This window comes from Mobula birostris, chromosome 15 (assembly GCF_030028105.1).
Source record: "Mobula birostris isolate sMobBir1 chromosome 15, sMobBir1.hap1, whole genome shotgun sequence".
Classification (NCBI taxonomy): Eukaryota; Metazoa; Chordata; class Chondrichthyes; order Myliobatiformes; family Myliobatidae; genus Mobula; species Mobula birostris.
The window spans coordinates 70632855-70656408 of record NC_092384.1 but is presented as its reverse complement, the minus strand read 5'-3'; the positions used below and the strand labels follow the sequence as shown (position 1 = coordinate 70656408).

Genomic DNA, 23554 nt, shown 5'->3' with positions numbered 1-23554 from the left:
CTAGATCCCTCTGTTCTAAAGCATTATTTTATAACTACTTTGATCCTTTTCAATTTCTGTCTTCCCATTCCCTCTGCATCTCCTATCTATCTATCTGTCTGTCTCCTTTCCGTCCCGCTTCTCTTTGATCCCACCACTGTCACCCCGATTCCTCCCCAACATTGCTCCCTTCCGCCGCTTGGCGGCGCTCACGATCCCCAAGCCGCCCTATGACGTCGGTAGTCCGTGCCGGCGCGCGGTGACGCATTCACTTTGCGCCGCAGCGGCTCGACACGGAGGAGCGGCATGGAACCGGCGGGCCGGCTTTGGGCGCTGGGACGGAGTGTGGTGAGGTGTTTGGCGGGAGGAGACGGGAAGCATCGCGGGGAGGGGGTGAAGGGAACTCCACGAGGGTGGCTGAAGGGCTGGGGACGGGTGGAGGGAGTGGGGGACAGGTAGATAGTGAGGGGAGAGTATGAGGATATCAATGGACTGGAGCCGATGCAGAGAAGTTCTGCAGGAACGATATGAGAAACGCCAGTCTGCAATCTGTGTTTTGACAAGTTGTTGCCATTACTTATTGTTTTGGAGTAAGTAGGGGCAAGGAAACTGCTCAATAGTGCAGGCTTCCTGTTGGACGTACTTGATATGACCTTCGCTGTTAGTATAGATGTTTGGACGAGCATGCGAGGGAAAAGAGTTTAGTTGGTTGCTCTAAGATTTGCATGAGGAAAGTTGGAAGAAGTGAAAAGAGATTCTGCTTTGGTATGGACTAGTCGGACTGTGTCGTATGTCCTGTGTATAACCCCATGCAGAAACTGATTGAGAAACTAGAATATAATTTGTTTAAAGTCAATTTTATTATGCAAGTATATATATGTCACCAGATGCAACGCTCATTAATTTTTTGTGGGCATTGTCCAACTTTATAAAATAGTAACTACGAGGGGTGATTGATAAGTTCGTGACCTAAGGAAGGAGTCAATTTTAAAAAACCTACCACATTTATTTTTCAACATAGTCCCCTCCTACATTTACACACTTAGTCCAGCGGTCGTGGAGCATACGGATCTTGGACCTCCAGAAAGTGTCCACAGCAGGGGTGATTGATAAGTTCGTGGCCTAAGTTAGAGGGAGATGGCTTATACAGCTCTCGTTACATGCACATGCAGTTCAACTCTTTGATTGTGCAGGAAGTTTGGAGTTAATAATAGCTTCTTCTACCTTAGGCCACAAACTTATCAATCACCCCTGATGAGTTATTAACTTCAAACTTTCTGCATAATCACTCAAGGGGACTATGTTGAAAAATAAATGTGCTAGGTTTTCTAAAATTGACCCCTTGTACCTTAGGCCACAAACTTATCAATCACCCCTCGTGTAACAGGATCATGGACACATCAACCAGAGTGCAGAAGACAACAAACTGCATCTGCAAATATAAATAAGTAGCAATAAATAATGAGAGCATGAGATAACGAGTCCTTGAAAGTGAGATCATTTGTTGTGCGAACACTTCAATGATGGGACAGGTAAAATTGAGTGTAATTATACCTTTTTGTTCAAGAGCCTTATGGTTGAGGGACTTGTTGAACCTGATAGTGCGAGTCCTGAGGCTCTTGTAGCTTCTACCTACCTGATGGCAGCTGCGAGAAAAGAGCATGGCTTGAGTGGTGAGGATCTCTGATGATGGATGCTGCTTTCCTAGATAGTGTTTCATGTAGCTATGCTCAATGGTTAGAAGGGCTTTAGCCATGATGTACTGGGCTGAATCCTCTATCTTTTGTAGGATTTTCCATAGAAGGTTACTGGTGTTTCAATTCCAGTTTACCTGTAACCTGATCTCCGGATTAGATGTATTAATTCTACAATTATTTGAACCTTTCCTTAGTAGTTGTGTTTTCAGTTTCCTGTGCCTTAAGTTCTGGAATTCCAGTCCCAAAGCTCCAGCTGTCTTCAACTACTTAAGCCTAAAATCTGCCTTTTTGGCAAAGCTTTTGGTTGCCTGTTTTAATATCTCTGTTGTTGACTCGGGTGTTTCCTAATGATATTCCTGTGGAGAAGTATGGGGTGTGTTACTGTTTTAAAAGCGATCTCGCTGTTCTCCATATCTTTTTCTTCTTCCTTCCCTTCGCCGCCTTCCTTTTCCACAGTTTGTTGGCTTTTGCCTTGGGGACTGTTCCTAAGCCAATCCTACATTGAGTTCAGTGCCGACTGTCAATTTCTGCGACATCACTGGTGCCAATATGTATCGGTCGTCTGCCGTTCCTTTGGGTTCATCAGCTGCTTGGAAAGGGGGAGCCTGCTGCCAGGGCAACAGCTTGCTCTCCATGTTGTGCTACCCTGGCTTGTGTCAGAGGTTAGGATGCTCAACTCTGATCAATGGAGGGACTACCCTGTCTTTTGCACATTGGTTGTTTACTCGTCTTTGTTTACGTGCAGTTTTTTATTGATTCTATTGTGTTTCTTTGCATTTACCGTGTCACTTTTATCCAAATCTCCCTGCTACCAAAAGACTGGGATGAAGTCAGTTTAACATCTCGCATGTAATTCAATACCATTTTGTTAGCAAGCTTGTTAAAGAATTTTATTTTATTTTGAGATGTAGTGGGTGGTGGGGTGAAGATGCGTCTCTACCAAAGGAGATGTGAGGTGCTCCTTCCCTCCGCTAACCTGTGAGTCACCCTAGAGCAAGGTGTAGTTCCTGCTCAACCCCTGATCAGGGTCATCTGAAGCCACGGGAGCAGGTGGTTGCTGGTCGTATGAGCAACTGGTGCACATCATAAGTCCTGGTTATGCGACCACTGACGCCAGGAGGACAATCTCTGAAGAGTATTGATAATGGCTGAGGTCGCCCATCTTGTAAAGACACTGCCCAGAAAGAAGGCAATGGCAACCCACTTCTGTAGAAAGATTTGCCAAGAGCAATCATGGTCATCGGACTATGATCGTCCACGCCATACGACACAGCACATGATGATGATGAGAGATACAGTGCGGAACAGCGTCTTCAAGCTACACTGCCCAGCAACCCACCACTTAATCAGAGGCAATTTACAGTAACCAATTCACCTACTGACCTGTACATTTTTGGACTGTTGGAGGAAATTCTGAGCATGCAGAGGAAACGCACGCACATACGAGAGGGGGCATACGAACTTGCATACAGAGGACACCAGAAATGAACTCTTGACGCTGTAACAGTGTCGCACCAGCCACTAAGTTTCTGTGGCTCGGGAAGTGGTCAATTAAATCATCATTTAGGCGGCACAATATCATAGTGTTTGGCAACATGCTTTACAGTACAGGCGACCCAGGTTCAGTTCCCTCAGCTGCATGTAAGGAGTTTGTACCTTCTCCCTGTGACTGTGTGGGTTTCCTCCGGGTGCTCCCATTTCCTCCCACAATCCAAAGACGTACTGGTTGGTAGATTAATTGGTCATTGTAAACTGTCCCGTGATCAGGCTGGGATTAAATTGAGGGATTGTTGGGTGGCATGGCTTGGAAAGTAGGAGAGCATATTCTGCACTGTATCTCAATGAAAGTAAAAATCTCCATGTCAGCCCCTCCTAGCACCCCCACCTTTTAAATCTACTCCTCATCTGTTTTCTCTCCAGTCCTGCCAAAGTGTCTAGCCTGAAACACTGACTACTTTTTTCCATAAATGCTCCTGGCTTGCTGAGTTTCTCCAGCATTTAGTGTGCGTTGTTTGGATTTCCAGCATCTGCAGATTTTCTCTTGTTTAAGATAGTTATCCTTTTGGTTTCCCTTTCCAGCCTTATTTGTGGCTTTGTGGGTCGGCATAAATCTTTTACAATGCAGTGAGGGCTTCTGGCTCCACCATCCTGAGCATTCCCACCCTCACTGGCAATACCCATGCACTTATTTTCTGCGTCTGTCTCCTGCTACTGCATCCTTCCGTAAGCTGGTGCATTCAATATTTTAGCTGTGGGCGATGTGTTAAGTCAAGAATATAGAGCTGAGGTACAGAATTGGCTCGGGAAACTGGTTGCCTCCTCTTAGGCTGAGGTCACCAGTGCACCATTGTACTCCATTCTGTGCACCGAAGCTTAGGACTGAGCTGACGATTAACTGGCTGCTTTTCCACTTGCAGTGCCTTATACTCACGGGTACAATACGAAGAAACTTCTCGGCACAAACCAGTGGTGAGGTCCGTATAAGAAATGTATTAAAGGAGAGATTTCCACAGGCTTCGTTGGTCAAGGTGGTGGATATATCAGGCAAGTACTGAAACTAGCTGGCTTATATTCTGGGCAGTCATTAGAAAGAGAGGAAATATCCGAGGAGGACTTGCTAACATTTTGACTAGTGTGCAGGGTGGAAGCTCGCCAAACTTGTAAGAAATAAATATTTAAAAAAAAAGGTTAATGAAACAAAATTGTTGAGTTACTGGGCTGGCGAACCATAGGGAAGGATTAAGAGCTGGGGAATTTAAACCTGGTTAATCTTCAGTGAAAGGCTAGTGCTAATAAGTAACTTGGAAGCAGTTGAATTATTGAAGTCTCATGACTCACTGTCTCCCTCAGACCAACTTATGTGTGCCTCTAGACCTGAAGCAATTCATCCTGAGCCTCAGAATCAGATTAGTTATCAGTGACGTACATTGTGAAATTTGTTGTTTGGCAGCAGAAAGGTAAACGGCCGAAGAAGAAGGAATCTGATGGGAGGATAGTGGACCATGGAAGAAAGGGAAAGAGGAGGGGCACCAGGGGGACGTGAGAAGAAGGGAAGGGTGAGAGTGGAACCAGAACAGGGAATGGAAAAAGAGAAGGGGAATAGGAAACAAATTTCCACAAGTTTGGGAAATTGATGTTGTCGTGCCCCCAGGATTGGAGGCTGCACAGATAAAATATGAGGTGTTACTGTAATTATATTGTTAAATATTGAAATTGGTAAGGGATATTAGAATGGAGAATGTTTCTGATATTTAGTTTATCAACTAACACTTCAGGTTTATATTCATCATCTGTTGTGATAGAGGGTCTCAGCTTGAAACATCAACTATTTCCCTCTGTAGATGCTGCCTGACTCGCTGAGTTCCTCCAACATTTTGTGTCTATTGCTCAAGATTTCCATCATCTGCAGAATCTCTTCTACCTTTGTTACCATTACATTGTCTCTTATGATTTTGGTGTCTGTGGCACTGCGGCCAGAGCCAATTACTGATGGTCTCTCACTCTCCTCTGTCCCAACTCTCCCCCACCCCCCCCCCCCCAATAGGAGGTTGTGGAGCCATGTATGAAGTCCACATTGAATCAGTCGAATTTAAAGGAAAGCGACTTGTGCAACAGCACCAGATGATCAACCAGGTATTTGGTGCCCTGGGGTCATTGATATCCATGTGATGTGGGCTGAGGGATGGGTTTGAGCAAGGTTTCTGAAATAGCTAAAAATTAATACTCAAAGCAGCATCATCTTTTTGTGGCGGGTAAAGGCTGATTTATACTTGTGTGTCAATGTACGCCATAAGTACTCTATACCAACCCTACGCTGTAGCCTAACGCGCACCTCTCCCAAAATGTAACTATGCATCGCGGTGTCGCAGACTGCAACAACTGTGATTGGTCTGCTTGGCAGCATCGCATTTCCTCCTACGCTGCAATAGCTTCCCATTGGGTGACTGAAGGGCAGGGAAGGAACTCTGGCTGCAATGCTTTTCGTAAAGCTTTACAGACCTCCAAAATTATGGAGGACCCTTTGCTTGACGCCAGTTTGTAGCGAGCTGCTACGGCCTGTTGACTTCCACCTGAAGCTAAAACTCGAATGGTGATCGCCAGTCTCTTGAGTATACTGTGCGTACACGGATGCGAAATAAATGGTTGGAGACGATGAACTAAATCATCAAATCTGCCTGCCGACAGCTGAAAATATTTGAAATGCATTTCCTCGTCCATGTCTCTCAGTGGACGGACAAGCACAGAAAATTCACCCTCCTTCAGTTTCAGTCGCCATTGTTTGAAATTTGAGTTTCTTCAAGTTGAGTTTCAGCATGAAGAAACGCAGCACAGTGGCATAGAAACCCCACCGCCAACCTGCGTTTTGGCGGTGATTTGCAGAGCGACGCAGACACACCAATGCACAAGTATAAATGCTCACAACGGCATAGCCCACTTGCGATGCTACGGTGTAAACTAGTACGCACAAGTATAAATCAGCCTTAAATCTCACAACTTGTATGCTGTGAAAATGTGAATGCTCGAGCAATCATTTTAATGGCAAATTTTATCACTGATGTCTCCATTTATTTAAAGGATGTTTCTGATACATGGGATATGGCCTCTATCTTTCTATCATCAGTAGTGTTGGAGCATGGTGTTGTACATTGAGCACAAAATGTGAAAGGTGCCTGAATTCAGCAGGCATTTGGTCCAAGGTCTTTCTGAAGTCAGGAAAAAGGCGTAAAACTTGATGTTTCATGGTCATTTTATTAACAGTTAATAGAGTAAAGAAAATTGATAAACAGGCAGTGATAGGGGTCTAGTAAGTGAAGGGAGAGAGAAGTTAAAAGATGGCGGAGCCTCATGATTGTCTCTTTTTATACTCCATAGATAAGCAACGTTCCATTCAGATAATAGTCAACCAGTCAGATAGCCCCTATTCAGATAAGCACCAGAAAAGCTTCCAGAGCTTTCCAAAATGTTACAAAGAACTGTAACCACGAGGGGACACACTAAAGCACTGTGGCCACTAGGAAACTTACTAAACAGTTATGTGTATATAAGTAGTTATGAAAAAGAATCTAGCAAGTAATAAAATGTTAAGCTGCAAAGATAATGACAATTAGACAGTATAATCCCAACATGGGTTCCAAGGACACCTCAGTTAATGGTAGAGGTCCTTGGCATAAAAAAAGGTTTGGGAACCAGGGGTCTAGACTCTAGTCTAGCAATGTTAAGGCCTATTCTCTGGAAAGGTTTAGCAGAAATGTTGGTGCTGACTTGAAGATCAGCCTGTAGATGTGTAAATATGGAAGCAGCATCTACATACTACAGCTTAATGACTACAGTTGACTGTGAGTTTCCTGTTTGTTCGAAAGATTAGCTCCATTCTAGCAGGAAGCTTTTTGGGGCTGAGTTGTCGCATTGCAAAGAGAAGACAAATTGTGCGAAATAAATAAGTACTGAGAACATGAGTTGTAGAGTCCTTGAAAGGGACTCTAGGTTTTGAAATCAGTTCAAAGTTGAGTGAGTGAAGTTATCCACACTGGTTCAGGAGTATTTGTCGAGATACAGCGCAGAATATGGTCTTCCACCCCTTTGAGCTACACTACCCCACTACCCTAGTCTAATCACAGGACAGTTTATAATGACCAATTAACCTACTGACCTGTACGTCCTAGGACTGTGGGAGGAAACTGAATCACTCGGAGGAAACCCATGCAGTCACAGGGAGAATATACATACTCCTTACAGGCAGTGGGAATTGGACCCATGTCACAGGTACTGTGAAGCATTCTGCTAACTGCCATGCTACTCTACTGTGGCTGAAAGAAGTCATAGTGGAGAGCTTAATATCAAAGGATGTACTTTGTACTGAAAGGACAGGCAGGGCGTTGGTGTGGCTCTGTTGGTAAGAGATGGAATTACATCTTTAGAAAGAGGTGACATAGGGTCAGAGAATGTTGAATCTTTGTGGGTGGAGTTAAGAAATTGAAAGGTTAAAAAAAAACGTTATGGCAATCGTATATAGACCTCCAAATAATAGCCAGGATGTGGGATTGAGATTGCAAAGAGAGCTGGAAAAGGCATGTGAAAAGTGTAATAACACAATTGTAATAGGGGACTTCAATACGCAAGGGGATTGGGAAAATCAGATTGGTATCAGATCACAAGAGAGGGAATTCGTTGAATGTCTACGAGATGGCTTTTTTAGAGCAGTTTGTGTTTGAGCCTACGAGGGGAAAGTCTATCTTAGATTAGGTGTTGTGTAATATTCCAAATTTTATTAGGGAGCTTAAAGTAAAGGAACCCTTAGGGGTATGATTGAACTCATACTGCATTTTGAGAGGGAGGAGCATAAGTCAGATGTATCAGTATCGCAATGTAATAAAGGAAACTAGTGGATTGGAGGTGGATACTGGCGGGGATGATGGCGGAGCAGAGATGACTGAAGTTTCTGGGAATAGCTCACAAGGCGCAAGATAGATAGGTCCCCAGAAAAAGTTGTTCTCAAATGGCAGTGGTAGGCAACCATTGCTGACGAGGGTAGTCTGGAGGATTTTGGACAACTGGGGTCAGATAAATACATTTGTGAGACAAAGACTTTGTCTGTATTGTAACGTTGTTAGATTAGAGTCTAGACCCCTAGTTCCCAAACCTTTTTTTATGCCAAGGACCTCTACCATTAGCTGAGGTGTCCTTGGAACCCATGTTGGGATTATACTGTTCAATTGTCATTACCTTTGCAGCTTAACATTTTATTACTTGCTAGTTTCTTTTTCGTAACTACTTATATACACATAACTGTTTAGTAAGTTTCCTAGTGGCCACAGTGCTTTAGTGTGTCCCCTCGTGGTTACAGTTCTTTGTAACATTTTGGAAAGCTCTGGAAGCTTTTCTGATGCTTATCTGAATAGGGGCTATCTGACTGGTTGACTATTATCTGAATGGAATGTTGTTTATCTATGGAGTATAAGAAGAGACAATCATGAGGCTCTGCCATCTTTTTGCTTCTCTCTCCCTTCACTTACTAGACTCCTATCACTGCCTGTACAGACAAAGTCTGTATTGCTTTAGGCCTGGATCAGCAGAAAATCGTGGAGCTGCTTTCTGCCCTTCTACTGTAGACATAAGCAGAAGATTACGTGGTTTTGCCTTTCAGCTTTTGCTGTAGACATAAGATTACATGGTGTTGCTCTTTAGCCTGCTGCTGTACACCACGAGACTTCGTGACTTAGGAGTTTTTCTCTTTAGTTTGCTTAGGACAATACCGAATATAGAACCGTTGAACAAACCATACTCATTAGAATTAGCCATGTCGAGGGAGCGTGTACTGATTGTAAACAGAGTTGTTGCTTTCTAGAGGGACAGCTCTCTGTGTCGTGTAAATAAAGAGTCTCCTAATGAATACCTGGGTCTGAGTCTTGTGTGAGAAATGAAATTTCCTAATAGGAAGTTAAGAACTGCATAAGAGCCAAGGAAAGGGCATATAATGTAGCAAAAGTGAGTGGGATGTTTTTAAAATCCAACAGTAGGCAACTAAAAAAGCCATAAGAAGGGAAAAGATGAAATATATGGGCAAACTAGCCAATAATATAAAGCAGTTATGTAAAGAATAAAAGGGAGGTGAGAGTTGATACTGGAACTCTGGAAAATGATGCTGGTGAGGTAGTAATGCGGGACAAAGAAATGGCAGATGAACATAATGATTATTTTTCTTCAGTCTTTACTGTGGAAGACACTAGCAATGCGTCAGTGGTCTGTGAGTGTCAGGGAGCAGGAGTAAGTGCCATTGCTATTACAAAGGGAAAAGTGCCTGGCAAATTGAAAGGTCTTAAGGTGGGTAAGTCACCTGGATCAGATGGAATACATCCCAGAGTCCTGAAAGAGGATGTTGAAGAGGTAGCAGATGCATTGGATATGATCTTTCAAGAATCACTTGACTCTGGCATTGTTCCAGAAGACTGGAAAGTTGCAAATGTCACTCCACTCTTTAAGAAGGGAGGAAGGCAAAAGAAAGGAAATTATAGGCCAATTAACCTAACCTCAGTGGCTGGGAAAGTGTTGGAGTGCACTATTAGAGATGAGGTTTAGGGCACTTGGAGACTAATGATAAAATAAGTCAAAGTCAGTATGGTTTCTATAAGGGGAAATCCTGCCTGTTAGAGCTTATCAAGGAAGTAATAAGCAGGGTGGACAAAGGAGAGGCAGTGGATGTCATTTACTTGGATTTTCAGAAGGCATTTGGTAAGGTGCCATACATGAGGCTGCTTAATAAGGTAAAATCCTATGGCGTTACAGGAAAGATACTGGCATGGATAGAGGAATGGCTGATAGGCAGGAGACAGTGAGTGGGAATAAAGAGGCCTTTTCTGATTTGTTACCAGTGGCGGTCCTTAGGATTGGGACCGCTACTTTTCACATTGTTTGTCAATGATTTGGATACTGGAATTGATGGCTTTGTCACAAAGTTTGCAGATGATACAAAGACAGGTGGAAGGGTAGGTGGTGCTGAGGAACCAATGTGATTGCAGCAGGACTTAGACAAATTGGAAGAATGGGCAAAAAAGTGGCAGATGGAATACAGTGTTGGGAAATTTATGAAAATGCATTTTGGTAAAAGGAACAAAGGTGCAGACTATTATCTAAATGGAGAGAAGGTTCAAACATCAGAGGTGCAGAGGGACTTGGGAGTCCTCTTGCGAGACTCCCAAAAGGTTAATATACAAGTTGAGTCTGTTGTAAAGAAGGCAAATGCAATGTTGGCATTTATTTCAAGGGGAATAGAATATAAAAGCAAAGAGATAATGCTGAGGCTTTAAAAGACACTAGTCAGTCCTCACTTGTAATGTCAACAGTTTTTCACCCATATTTCAGAAAGAATGAGCTGTCATCGGAGAGATTCCAGAGTAGGTTCACGAGAATGATTTTGGGAATGAAGCGGTTAACATATGAGGAGTGTTTGGCAACTCTGGACCTGTACTCACTGGAATTTAGAAGAATGCGTGGGAATCTCATTGAAACCTACTGAATGTTGAAAAGACTGAATAAGGTGGATGCGAAGAGGACGCTTCCTATGGTGGGGGTGTCCAGAACTAGAGGGCACTGCCGCAAAATTGAGGGCAACTCTTTAGAGCAGAGGTAAAGAGGAATTTTTTTAGCCAGAGCGTAGCGAATCTGTGGGATACTCTGCTGCAGACTGCGGTGGAGGCTAAGACCATTGGTCTATTTAAAGCAAAAATTTATAGTTTCCTGATTGGTCAGGAGCATCAAATGTTATGGTGAGAAGGCAGGTTAATGGGATTCAGGATCATCCATGATGAAATGTCGCAGCAGACTTGGTCAGCAGAACTCCCTAATTCTACTCCAATGTTTTATGGTCTAATAATGCCCCAATACCTGTCCCTGAAACCTTGTGCTTTGAACCTAAGGCTTCCTTCTTGATGGTATTAGTGAAAAGCGAGTATGGCCTGGATGGTGGGGGTCCTTGATAATGAATGGTGCTTTCTTGTGATGGTGTTCCTGTAGATGTGCTGAATTATGGGAGGCCTTTGCCTGTGATGGGTTGGGTTGTATCCACCACTTACTGTACACTTCTTTGCACATGGGCACTGCTGTTTCCACACCAGGCTGTGATGCAGCCATTCCACTGTGCATTTATAGGAGTTTGTCAGAGCTTCTCTCTCTCTTTTCTAGGCATTAAAAGACGAAATACAATCCATGCACGGACTGAGGATATTTACTGCTGTTCCAAAGTAGCCAATGGAGCTTGGTGGAGAGGAGGGACATCGACAGAACGGAATGGAAAATAGACCAAAATGTGCAACAATAGGATGAATTGTACACGTTCTTGGTGAATGTGTGAATGTGAACAGGAATGAGGTCCTGTGGTGAGCCAAGAAAGTGTGTCCCAGCACTAGATACATCTTCTGTACTTGACTGATTGTCCACAAGCACCTGAGAATTTGATCATGAACAATTCTAGATCTATAAACAGGAAATGACTTACAAAGAGATGATAAACACAATGTAATTTTTCTGTGTAGAAGACCTTGATCTACATTCTTTACACTACCTACCAAAGAATTCAAATGGTGATGGTTGGATGTACTGGGGAAACACAATAGGCAAGTCAGCAGCGGAATAATTAATTATATTTCAAAATATTGACTTATTACCACGTGTATCGGGGTACAGTGAAAAACTTTCACTTTGGATGTTATCTGAGATCGAAAACAGGAAAAGTTACAAAAGCAGTATATAGTGTTACAGAGAAAGTGCAGGCAGGCAATAAGCTGCAAGTTCACAACGAGGTGTTAACGTCATTCAATGATACGTGCATATGGTCAAACAAGACAGCATTACTCTGGAGTTGAAGTGCAAATCAAAGTATCAGCCGTCACACACAAATGCAGATGGTTTCATGCCATAAAGGAGTCTTGAAACCCACACCATCAGTTCACTGCCAACCACAATAAAGCCCATCTCCCGTTGGGTGAACAACATCCTATTGCACAACGTTCATTCAATAGTCTTATGACGGTAGAAGCTGTCCTTGTTCAAAGTTTGATAGTAAATTTATTATCAAATTATACACCATATACTCCTTGAACTCAATGTTTCCAGCTTTTGTACCTCCTCTCCAATGAGAGGAGGGAGAGGAGAGATTGTCCAGGGTGAGTCAGATGGGGTCTTTGTATTGGCCACTTTCCTAAAGCAGTGAGAACCCTAGCCAGAGTAATGGGGATGAGGCTGGTTTTTGTCATGTGCTGAGCAGTGTTCACCACTCTCACCAGAATTACTTCACGGGTCTTTGCCTGTTTATCCGAGTGCAGAGGTGAATGTGGAACAGTGTTAAATTGTGATGTAGTTTCAAAGTCAGGAATATTCTTGATGTAAGCATACAGGGAAAGGGGACTTGTCAATGGAACTGGGAAAATCCCTGCCCTGCCCTTAGTAATTGTTGATGAAATGAAAGGCTAGGTCTCAAAATAATCCTCTTTAATTAGGGGGAAAGTTAGAATTTCAAATTTCAAAATAAATTTATTATCAAAGTACATATATGTCACCATATCCAACCTTGAGATTCATTTTCTTGCAGGCATACTCAATAAACCCAATAACCATATAGAATCATTGAAAACTTGCACCAGCAGGGCGGACAACCAGTGTGCTGAAGGCAGCAAAGTGTGCAAATACAAAAAAAGAGTAACAATAAATAAATAAATAAGCAAGTAATAAACGTTAAGAACATTAGATGAAGAGTCTTTGAAAGAGAATCCATAGTTTCTGGGAACAGTTCAGTGATGGGACCAGTGAAGTTCTCCCTCTCGTTCAAGAGCCTGATGGTTGAGGGGTAATGACTGTTCCTGAATCTGGTAGGGTGAGTCCTGAGGTTCTTGTACCTTATTCCTGATGGCAGCAGCCAGAAGAGAGCATGACCTAGAAGGTGCGAGTCACTGATGATGGATGCTGCTTTCCTGAGACAATGTTTCTCTATTCAGTGATCTCTGTGAGTACATTGTGAAGAGATGCTGTTAATATCATTACCGGTTTTCTTCAGAACTGAAATGCAGATGTCCAGCCCCCAAAGCACATGTTGTGTGTGTCTGACACTAAAATTCAGCAACTGAAGTTGCCTTTGACCTATGTGGGACACTTAAGGAACAGGCAGTGCTGGGCCAAACTCTGGGCGTCATTGTGTCACTGGAGTAAACACTATCACTAAAACACAGGGGTGAACACGCAGTCTTGTGGTCGTTGGAAACTTTTTGTCATGTATTATCTGTTACTGACAGCAGAGGGTGTGGATCACTAAAGTTGCAGACCTGAGGGAAACTCACTGAGTGCAGCATCACACAGGCATACACTGTTGATAGTAGAATTGTTTAGGAATTCAATACTACATCAGTATTTTGTTTAAATATTTGTCATTCTTTAATATTTTCAATGCCAGTCCCTGTGTTTAATAGTCATAGTCGTACTTTATTAATCCCGGGGAAATTGGTTTTCGTTACAGTTGCTCCATAAATAATAAATAGTAATAGAACCATAAATAGTTAAATAGTAATATGTAAATTATGAAATAAGTCCAGGACCAGCCTATTGGCTCAGGATGTCTGACCCTCCAAGGGAGGAGTTGTAAAGTTTGATGGCCACAGGCAGGAATGACTTCCTATGACGCTCAGTGCTGCATCTCGGTGGAATGAGTCTCTGGTTGAATGTACTCCTGTGCCCACCCAGTACGTTATGTAGTGGATGGGAGACATTGTCCAAGATGGCATGCAACTTAGACAGCATCCTCTTTTCAGACACCACCGTCAGAGGGTCCAGTTCCATCCCCACAACATCACTGGCCTTATGAATGAGTTTGTTGATTCTGTTGGTGTCTGCCACCCATCTGGTAGTTTTAATAACAGCAAAGATTATTTTTTAATTTAGAGATACAGCACGGAACAGGCCCTTCTGGGCCAACAAGCTGCACCACCCAGCAACCCACCGATTTAACACCAGCCTAATCACAGGGACCAATTGACCTACTAACTGCTACGTCTTTGGGCTGTGGAAGAAAACTGGAAGAAACCCATGCACTCAAGGAAAGAGGCACAAACCTCGTACAAAGACGCCGGAAATGAACTCTCAAATCCGACGTCCCAAGCTGTAGTGGTTTTGTGTTAACTGCATCACTACCTTGGCACCCCACAAATGTGTGTACCCTAATTCTAAAGCCGTCATAGCGCAAATTTGGAGATCATTTTCTGAATGCAGCAGTCCAGATTCAGGAACAGTTATTACACCTCAACCATCAGACTCATGGAGCAGAGGGGATAACTTCACTCAGTCAATGCTGAACTCTTCCCAAAACCTAGGATGCACTTCGAAGGACTCTCCATCTCACGTTCGTGATATTTATCACTTATTTATCATTATGTTTTATTTCTTTGTATTTACTGTGATTGTCTGCAAATAAATGAATCTCAGGGTTGTATATGGTGACATATATGTACTTTAATAAATTTACTTTTAATTTTTGATTCCTCCCACAGCAAGGTTAACAGTGTGAAGCTGTTTCTAGATTGAGGATTAATGAGGACTATCCATTGAAAGGATCACAGGTTTAACATCTGTATTCCACCAGTGCAGTAGGTTCCCCTGGAACACGTGCCTGTCCTTGAAGCAGCATCTTTTTCTCTGTCTCCACCTCAGATCCAAGTGCAACAGCTTGCTTGGAACTAGAATCTAATTGTGAGTACCTTGTCCTTCACTTTCTGCTTTGATGGGCCAAGTTCCTGGAACATAGGAAAATGAGAGGAGACTTGATTGGTATTCCAGTAGCATTGTGGTCAGTGCAATGCTATTTTCAGCTCAGAGTGTCAGAGTTTAAAGTTCAATTCCAGTGTCATCTGTGAGCAAGTTTGTGCTTTCCTTCCTGAGTGCATGTGGGTTTCCTCTGGGTGTGCTGGTTTCCTCCCACAGTCTGAAGTAGTACAGGCTAGGGTTAAAATAGGTGGGTTGCTGGGTGGCACAGTTTAGTAGGCTGGGAGGGCCTGTTCTGAGCTTTATCTCTAAGTAAAAATAAAATATAAAATCAAAAAATATGCAAAATTATGAGGGTATAGATACGGTAAATGCAGGCAAGATTTTTCCACTGAGGTGAAATGTTTAAGGGAAACTTTTTCATTCAGAGGGTGGTGCAAGTGTGGAATGAGCTGGCATTGGAAGTGGTGGATGCGGGTTCTGGTTCGACATTTAAGAGGAACTTGGACAAGTACATGGATCGGATGGGTACAGGGGGCTATGGTCCAGGTACAGACCAATGGAACTAGGCTTAATGATAGTTCAGCACAGATTAGATGGGTTGAAGGGCCTATTTCTGTGTTGTAGTCCATCCTCTGCTAAGTCAGAAATAGAGAAATGGATAAATATTCAAAGCAGTTTCCCACTCTACTGCTGAAGGAGATATTTAATGGACTTGAGTGCAGTGTCAGAATACATCCTCGGGAGGTCACTGTTGCCAAAGAAGCCAACTGGAAGTTTGACTTGTGTCAGTGGGAGTTGGCTAGGAGATAATGGTTCAGTTGAAGAGCAAAGGGTTGTCCAGTTTCACAACCAATTATTTTTATCCTTTCTAACAACAGCAACATTTCTGTAATTACAAATGTGCACATGAAGGAATTGCAGGCTGCAGGAAAAGACTTGAGAGAGAAAGATTAGCTTTATCACACGTACATTGAAACACAGTGAAATGCGTTGTTTGCGTAAGCACCAACACAGTCCAAAATTGTGCTGAGGGCGAGGATTGTACCCGATCACTGGCGCTGTAAAGCGTCATACGAACCGTTACGTTACCATGCCGCCCAGAGATTGTATGTTCATCACTTTGTTATTCGAGTAAAAATCTTCCTCATGCCTTAAGTTGATAGCAGTTCAGATTCAATTTCTCAGATGAATCAGGTTTAATATCACTGGCATGTGTTGTAAAATTTGCTTTAATATATACAGTATATAAAATTAAATTAAGTAGTGAAAAGAGAGAGCAAAAAAACAATGAGCTAGTGAATGACCCTCCTGATGAAGGGTCTCGGCCCAAAACGTCGACTGTACCTCTTCCTGGAGATGCCTGGCCTGCTGCGTTCACCAGCAACTTTGATGTGTGTTGCTTGAATTTCCAGCATCTGCAGAATTCCTCGTGAATGAGCTAGTGTTCACGTGTTCAATGTCCATTCAGAAATCTGATGGCTGAGCTGAAGAAGCTGCTCCTGAAAGGTTGAGTGTGTGTCTTCAGGTTCCTTTATCTCCTCGATGGTAGCACTGAGTCGAGGCATGTCCTGGGTGATCATAAGATATAGGAGCAGAATTAGGCCATTTGGCCCATCGAGTCTGCTCCACCATCCCATCATGGCTGATCCTGGATCCACTCAACCCCATATACCCGCCTTCTCACTATATCCTTTGACGCCCTGACCAATCAGGAAACGATCAACTTCTGTCGTAAATACACCCACAGACTTGGTCTCCACCGCAGTCTGTGGCAGAGTATTCCACAGATTCACTACTCTCTGGCTAAGGAAATTCCTCTGTCTAAAATGTCACCCCTCAATTTTGAGGCTGTGTCCTCTTGTTCTGGATAACCTCCACCATAGGAAACATCATCTCCACATCCACCCTCTCTAGTCCTTTTAACATTCTGTAGGTTTCAAAGAGATCCACCTACCCCCAACCGTCAACTCTGAGGCTTCCTTCCTGCAGTTATTCAGTTTCTCAACAAAACTCACTCAGGTGTAAGACCCTGATGCTCAGATATGGCCTAGGATATGCTGGGACACATCATCAGTAATATAACCTGGGGTCATCACATGTTTACGGTCATTCAACATCGGACACCTTTGCCCTGGCAACACAAATCAGGGATGATCAGGCCCAGGCTGTGTCCCAGCAGCATTGGTCCAGGGGTGGGGTGGGGTGGGGGGGGGGCTCACACCTCTTGATCCATAGCCATCTGGAGGCTTGCTCAGCAGCCTCTGACAGTCCTGACAGCTAACTGTCCCTGCACAACATCTGCTAAATGGTATTTCCTGCTCTCCTTGTCCTACTGATAATTATTAAGACTGTTCATACGCTCAGATTTATTTGTTTAATTTCTGACATTTGCACACGTGACTGTTCTGCTAATTGGTGATTGCTCATGGCTATTTGCACTATTGTCTTGTAAATTGTTGCTTGCTATTATGTTGTCTGTTATGGTATTGTCCTGTGTTTTATACTTGGGAGCAAACCGCTATCAATTCTGGTATGTTTCACATACTGGTAAAAAAAAAGTGATTCTGATTCTGATAACAAGACAGATATTTGATAACTTGGCCTATTTTCAAGCTGTACATCTCAGTGGCAATGAACTCCACCAGTGTCTCTGGAACTGGGCTTATCAGAGGAATGCCAGACAGGGTGAAAAAAAAAACTTGTTTATTTTTAACTTTTCACCACATGAGCGCAGCACTGTAGTGTAGTGTTAGTGCACCACATTACAGTGCCAGCAATTGCTGATCAGGGTTCAATTCCCACTGCTGCCTGTAAGGATGTATGTTCTCCCCATGACTACATGTGGTTCCTCCGGGTGCTCTGGTTTCCACCCACATTCCAAAGACATATGGGTGAGGTCCTTAATGGATGCCGCCTTCTTGAGGGATCTTTCAATGATACCCTTAGTGCTGGGGAGGCTAGTGCCCAGTGATGGAACTGGCTGAGTTTACAACTTTCTGCAGCTTATTTCCGATCCTGTGCAGTTGTCCCTCAATACCAGATAGTGATGCAACTAATTAGAAAGTTCCACACGGTACACTCCTGTCGAAATCTGAGAGTCTTTGGTGACATAACAAGTTTCCTCAAACTCCTAATGAAATATAGCCGCTCTCATGTCTCTTTGTAAATGCTTTATGGCTAGAAATTGTTACTGTGACTGGATTTAGTCATTTTAATCTGGGCCCAACTTATCGATGAAGCTATAAGGAAGGCAACATGTCACCGAAAACACTCCCAAATTTCTACAGATGTATAGTGGAGAGCATTCTGACTGGCTGCATCACTGTCTGATATGGGGGGTGGGGGGGAGGCAGCAACAGCACAAGATCGAAGTAAACTGCAGAGAATTGTAAAATTGGTCGGCTCCATTGTGAGCACCAGCCTCCTTAGTATCCGGGACCTCTTCAGTGCTTCCAAAAAGGTGGTGTCCTTCATTTAGGACCCCCATCACCCAGGACATTTCCTCTTCTCATTGCTACCATCAGGAAAAATGTACAGAAGCCCAAAAGGCACACACTCAACGATTCAGGAACAGCTTCTTCCCTTCTGCCATCTGATTTCTGAATGGACATTGAACCCATGAACACTATCTCACTATTTTTTAAATTTCTCTTTTCACTTTTACACTAATTTATCGAATATATATATTCGTAGTGTAATTCAGTTTTTTCTATATTTATCATGTATTGATTTGTACTGCTGCCACAAACGTAACAAATATCACAACATATGCCAGTGATATTAAACCTGACTGTGAAACTCCAGTGTGTTATTTTTAAGCTGGTTAACATGGACAAATCTAAAAGCAGACCAATGGTATGGCAGATCTCCAGTCTTCCTTGCACATCTACTATCAATAGTAATATTAACTGGTCATTCATCTCACGTGGGTATTGCTGGGCAAAGTGACTTTTCAGAACAAAAGCAACTTCCATGATGTAGCTTATTGCCTGAGGGTACTTGGAGGCACAAGGAGGTAAGAAAACGCCAGAAGTGCCAGGTCTTTATTTCTGCCCTGTAGCAACAACAATTGAGACAAGGGAATGTATATTGTATACTATGGTTCTACCTCATCTGAAGGACAATGCATTAGGTGAATAAATAAAATTATGGCTAAGGGTTGTATGATAAAACATTAAAACATTCACTCTATAATCTCCGTGATTTCTTGAAGGATTTTTTTTTCTTCTCTCCAGTTTTGAACTGAATTGGATATTGCAGTGTTTGGGAGCCTCATTCAGAAAAGATAGCCTAGTACTTCATGCAGTGAGCTAGCATAGTCTACCATGAACCTCACAAAAGGGCGGTGGAAGCTGATAGAATCTTAACTTCGAAAAGGGAGTTGGTCAAGTCCTCAAAGAGGGCAAAGATGCAGAGATGTTGACAAGGGCAAAGTTATAGGAGTGATTGGGTTAGTTCTTCCAAAAAAAGAGTTAGCATAGTTACAGTGGACTAAAAGGGCTCAATTTGCAGTGTCATCCTATAAGCAATGATCATCGTGTAGAATTGACGATCCTACACTTAGCTGAAGAATTATTATTATTTTAACCAGCAAATTTCCTCACCAACCACAAAAGCAAGTGATGAGGGTAGACTAGCAGAACTCCAGTGCTTGAGAATAGTAAAAATTATGGCTAAGGGAAATGCAGTGAAATATTAAAGCATTCACACTCTCATAATTTCAATGAATTCGAAATTGGTGGGTGACTGAATGGACAGCAAAAAGATATCAGTGGTCAAAAGGTTTAAAGATTTGTAACATATAACACGTCATTTGTGTCCATGAACAAAACAGGCCGAAGAATGTGCTTGGGGGCAGCCTGCAAATGTCACCATGCTTCTGGCACCAACATAGAATGACCACAATTTACCAACCCTAACCTTAATCTGTACATTTTTCAGACGTGGGAGGAAACCAGATCACCCAGAGGAAACCTACGAGGTCACAGAGAAAACCTGCAAAGTCCTTACAGACAGTGGAGGGAATTAAAACTCAGGATCAGAATTAGGTTGAATAACACTGACAGATGTTAAGAAATGTGTTGTTTTGCAGCAGCAGTACAGTGAAATAGATAATGAAAAAGATTGAATTACAATGAGAAATGAGGTTTTTCATTTTCTATTCAGAAATCTGATGGCGGTGGAGAAGAAGTGAGTGGGTGTTTTCAGGACCCTGTACCATCTTATTGTCTCTTTGGTGGTAACAATGAGACGAGGACACATCCTACGTGAGGGGTGTTCTTAATGACATGCCAACTTTTTGAGGCATCACCTTTTGAAGATGTCCTCAATGCTGGGAAGGCTACTACTGCCCATGATGGAGCTGGCTGCGTTTACAACCCTCTGCAGCTTCTTCAGATCCTGTGCAGTGGCTTCTCCATGCCAGATAGTGATGCAACCACTTAGAATGGTCTCCACAGACATCTGTAGAAATTTGTGAGTCTTTGGCATACCGTCTCCCCAAAGATGCATGCTGACTGCCATGCTATCGTGCCACCCTGTAGTCGAGTGAGATCGACTGAAAATAGGCAATCTTGTCAAACATTGTCATACATTTAAGAAGATTTAAGAAAAGGAAAAACACAATTTGTGAGACAATAGTGAGAATTGTGAAAAGGGTGAGATCTTTAGCATGTCTGAGGATTCACGAAGGCAGCAGGACAAATAAGCAGAGTGCTTAAGATGCCACAGAGTGAGTTCATCTGTAAATATCAGTAATTGGGCCACAACTAAAGCACAGTATGTTTCAGTTGGATATAGTACATCTGCTCTTTCTGGTGTTTATAAATGACCAGGATGAAAATGTAGATGGGATGGTTTGTAAATTTGCAGATGATACAAAGATTGATGGTGTTGTGGAGAAACTGGCAAAGAATACAGTGGAATATAAATCAGTCACAGATAGGGCTGGAGAAATGGCATGTGGAGCTTAATCCGACCGAATGCGAAGTGGTGCTCCTTGGTAGGTCAAGTGTAAAGAGACATTACATTATTAAGGGCAAGACCTTTAATAGTGTTGATGAACAAAAGGATTTTGGGGACCAAGTTTATAGCTGCCTGAAAGTGGCTATACAGGTTGGCAGGTTGGTTATGAAGGCATTATGGTATGCTTGTCTTTATTAGTTGAGACGCTGAATTCAGAAGCCAGGAAGTCATGTTGCTGCTTTATAAAACCCTTGTTGTGCCACATTTGGAGTATTGCATACTGTTCTGATAGCTCCAATATAGGAAGGATGTCAAGGCTTTGGAGAGGATGCTGAAGATGTTTACCAGGATGCTGCGTGGATTAGAGGGCATGAGCTATCATGAGAAGTAGGACAAACTTGGGTTGTTTTCTCTGGAGTGGCAAAAGCTGAGAGAAGATCCGGTAGAGGTTTATAAGATTATGAGAGGCATAGGTAGGGTAGACAAACAATGTCTTTTTTTCCAGGGTTGAATTACCAGAGGACATGCATCCAAGGTGAGAGTGGGTAATTTCAAAGGAGATGTGAGGGGTATGTATTTTACACAGTGAGTGGAGGGTGCCTGGAATGAGCTGCCTGGGGTAATGGTAGAAACAGAAGCATTAGGGACTTTTAAGAGATGTTTATATAGGCACCCGTATGTGAGGGAAATGGAAATATAAGGACATTGTGGAGGCAGAAAGGGTTGTTTAGTTGTCCATTTGATTACTAATTTAATTGGTTCGGCACAAGGCCTGTTCCTGTACAAGGTACTCTACTACGTACAGTTCTGGATTCAACTTTTTGCCAATGGTCCCTGCACATGCCTAGGTCAGGTGTGAAGAACTGCTTGCATTGGCTTTCCATATCTCACAAATTTGAGAGTGTTTTGAAGAAGTGACCAAGAGGAACTATGAGAGGCTTTATATGTGGATTTTTGCAAGACTTTTGACAGGACCTTGTGCTGTAGACTAGGACAAAAGGTTGGACCTGTGGTGAGTTAGCCAAATGTTTACACAATTGGATCTGTAGTAGAAGTTGCAGAGTGGCGGATAGATTTTCAGATTGGATGCCTGGGCCAGTGGTGTGGTGCAGGGACTGGTGATGGGTCCACTAATACTTGTAATCTGTATTCCTGATTTAGGTGAGAATGTGGGTGCCGCGATCTGTAACTTTTAGATGACATCAGAATTGGTGGTGCAGTGTACAATGAAAGTTGTCCAAGGTGTACAGCAGGACCTAAGTTAACTGGAAAAATGGACAAGGGAATAGCACGCACAGGGTCAAAAGAGGTTGCAGGGAATTATAGGCGCAGCCAGCTCCATCAGAGACACAACCCTCCTGACCAATGGGGACATCTTTGAAAGGTAGTGCCGTGAGAAGGCAGCATTCTTCATTAAGGACCTTCACCACATAGGACGTGTCGTCTTCTCACTACTGCCATCTGGGAGCAAGTACAGGAGCCAGAATATTTTAGGAATAGCTGAACAGTTTTGCTATCAGATTTCTGAATGGTGCATGAACAATATTCCATTATTCATCTTTTGTGCTTTTTATTGTAACATATCATGATATTTTAATGTTTTGCAATGTACTGCTGCCACAAAACAACACATTTCACGACTTATACAGTAATAATAAACCTGATTGGGCAGGAAGTACAAAGCCTTAGTTCATTAACAATTATTACTGTACAACCATTAAACTCCTGAACCAGTGTGGATAACCAATCAGCACTACAGTGAACTGATTCTATGACCTATAGAGTCACTTTCAATGACTCTTTACAACTCATGTTCTCAGTATTTTTTTGTTTGTACGGTTTCATTTGCACAATGGTTGTTTGTCAGTCTTTGTTCATTGTTTTTTGTAAGTTCTATCGTATTTCTTTTACTTTCTCCTGTAAATGCCTTCAAGAAACTCAATCTCAAGGTAGTATATGGTAAAAATACGTACTATAATAATAAATTTACTTAGAACTGCGATTTTGATCAGGGAGGACAGCCTGCAGTCAATGAACAACACAGTGCTAAATTGAACTGAACTGAGATAAACTGAGCATTCCTAGATTGTTTCAAGGACTTATGGTTTGATGTTTTATATTTTTTTTCTGCTCTTTTTTACCATTTGCACGATTTGTTCTTTTTTGCACGATGGGGGTTTGTTTCATGGCTGTCTGTGGGAAGTGGAATCTCAGGGATGTGTACTGTATACATACTTCGATAATAAATTTACTTTGAATTTGAATTGATTTTGATTCCATGGCCTATTGATGAAGCAGACGATACTATTTTTTAGTGCCCAGCAGAGGGAACTCATACCACTGTTCTTGCTTTCTCAATGCAATGACAAAAAGCAACTAATTCCCTGCTCCATTATCTTTCTTCAGCTTGCACCGCCTTGTTCAGTTTCTAATTTTTTTCTGACACCTGATTCCACTATAATCTGAATTAGTAATTCAATAGTGTGAGAATTTGGGTTTTTTAAATGTCTAATTATCAGGTTATGTAATTAATTTTTAATCTTGGATTGCTTCTAAAATAGCAGTTCGGACTTGAGCACATAGGGGATCAGAACACACCAAAGCTGAAGTACCCATTGCAAGCGGTGGGTGGTGTAAGGGAGGTACTATCATCTGTTAAATGGTCAACTCGA

At 42.6% G+C, this 23554-nt stretch overlaps 1 protein-coding gene across 6 annotated transcripts in view; it reads left to right on the top strand.

Moving 5' to 3' along the window:
* The first annotated feature begins 235 nt into the window (after positions 1–235).
* Positions 236–23554, top strand: part of bola3 (bolA family member 3) — a 33482-nt gene continuing 10163 nt past the window's right edge. The window contains exons 1-5 of one of the 6 annotated variants that reach the window (XM_072279959.1): positions 1314–2338; positions 4094–4220; positions 5221–5309; positions 11355–11785; positions 14705–14903. In XM_072279959.1, the coding sequence (XP_072136060.1) occupies positions 2024–2338; positions 4094–4220; positions 5221–5309; positions 11355–11417 (594 nt within the window). In that variant the 5' untranslated portion in view covers positions 1314–2023 and the 3' untranslated portion in view covers positions 11418–11785; positions 14705–14903. Of the gene's footprint in view, positions 328–1313; positions 2339–4093; positions 4221–5220; positions 5310–11354; positions 14904–19859; positions 23141–23554 lie in introns of those variants that run through there. The other 5 variants (XM_072279958.1, XM_072279957.1, XM_072279956.1 and 2 more) reach the window with 5 other exon arrangements.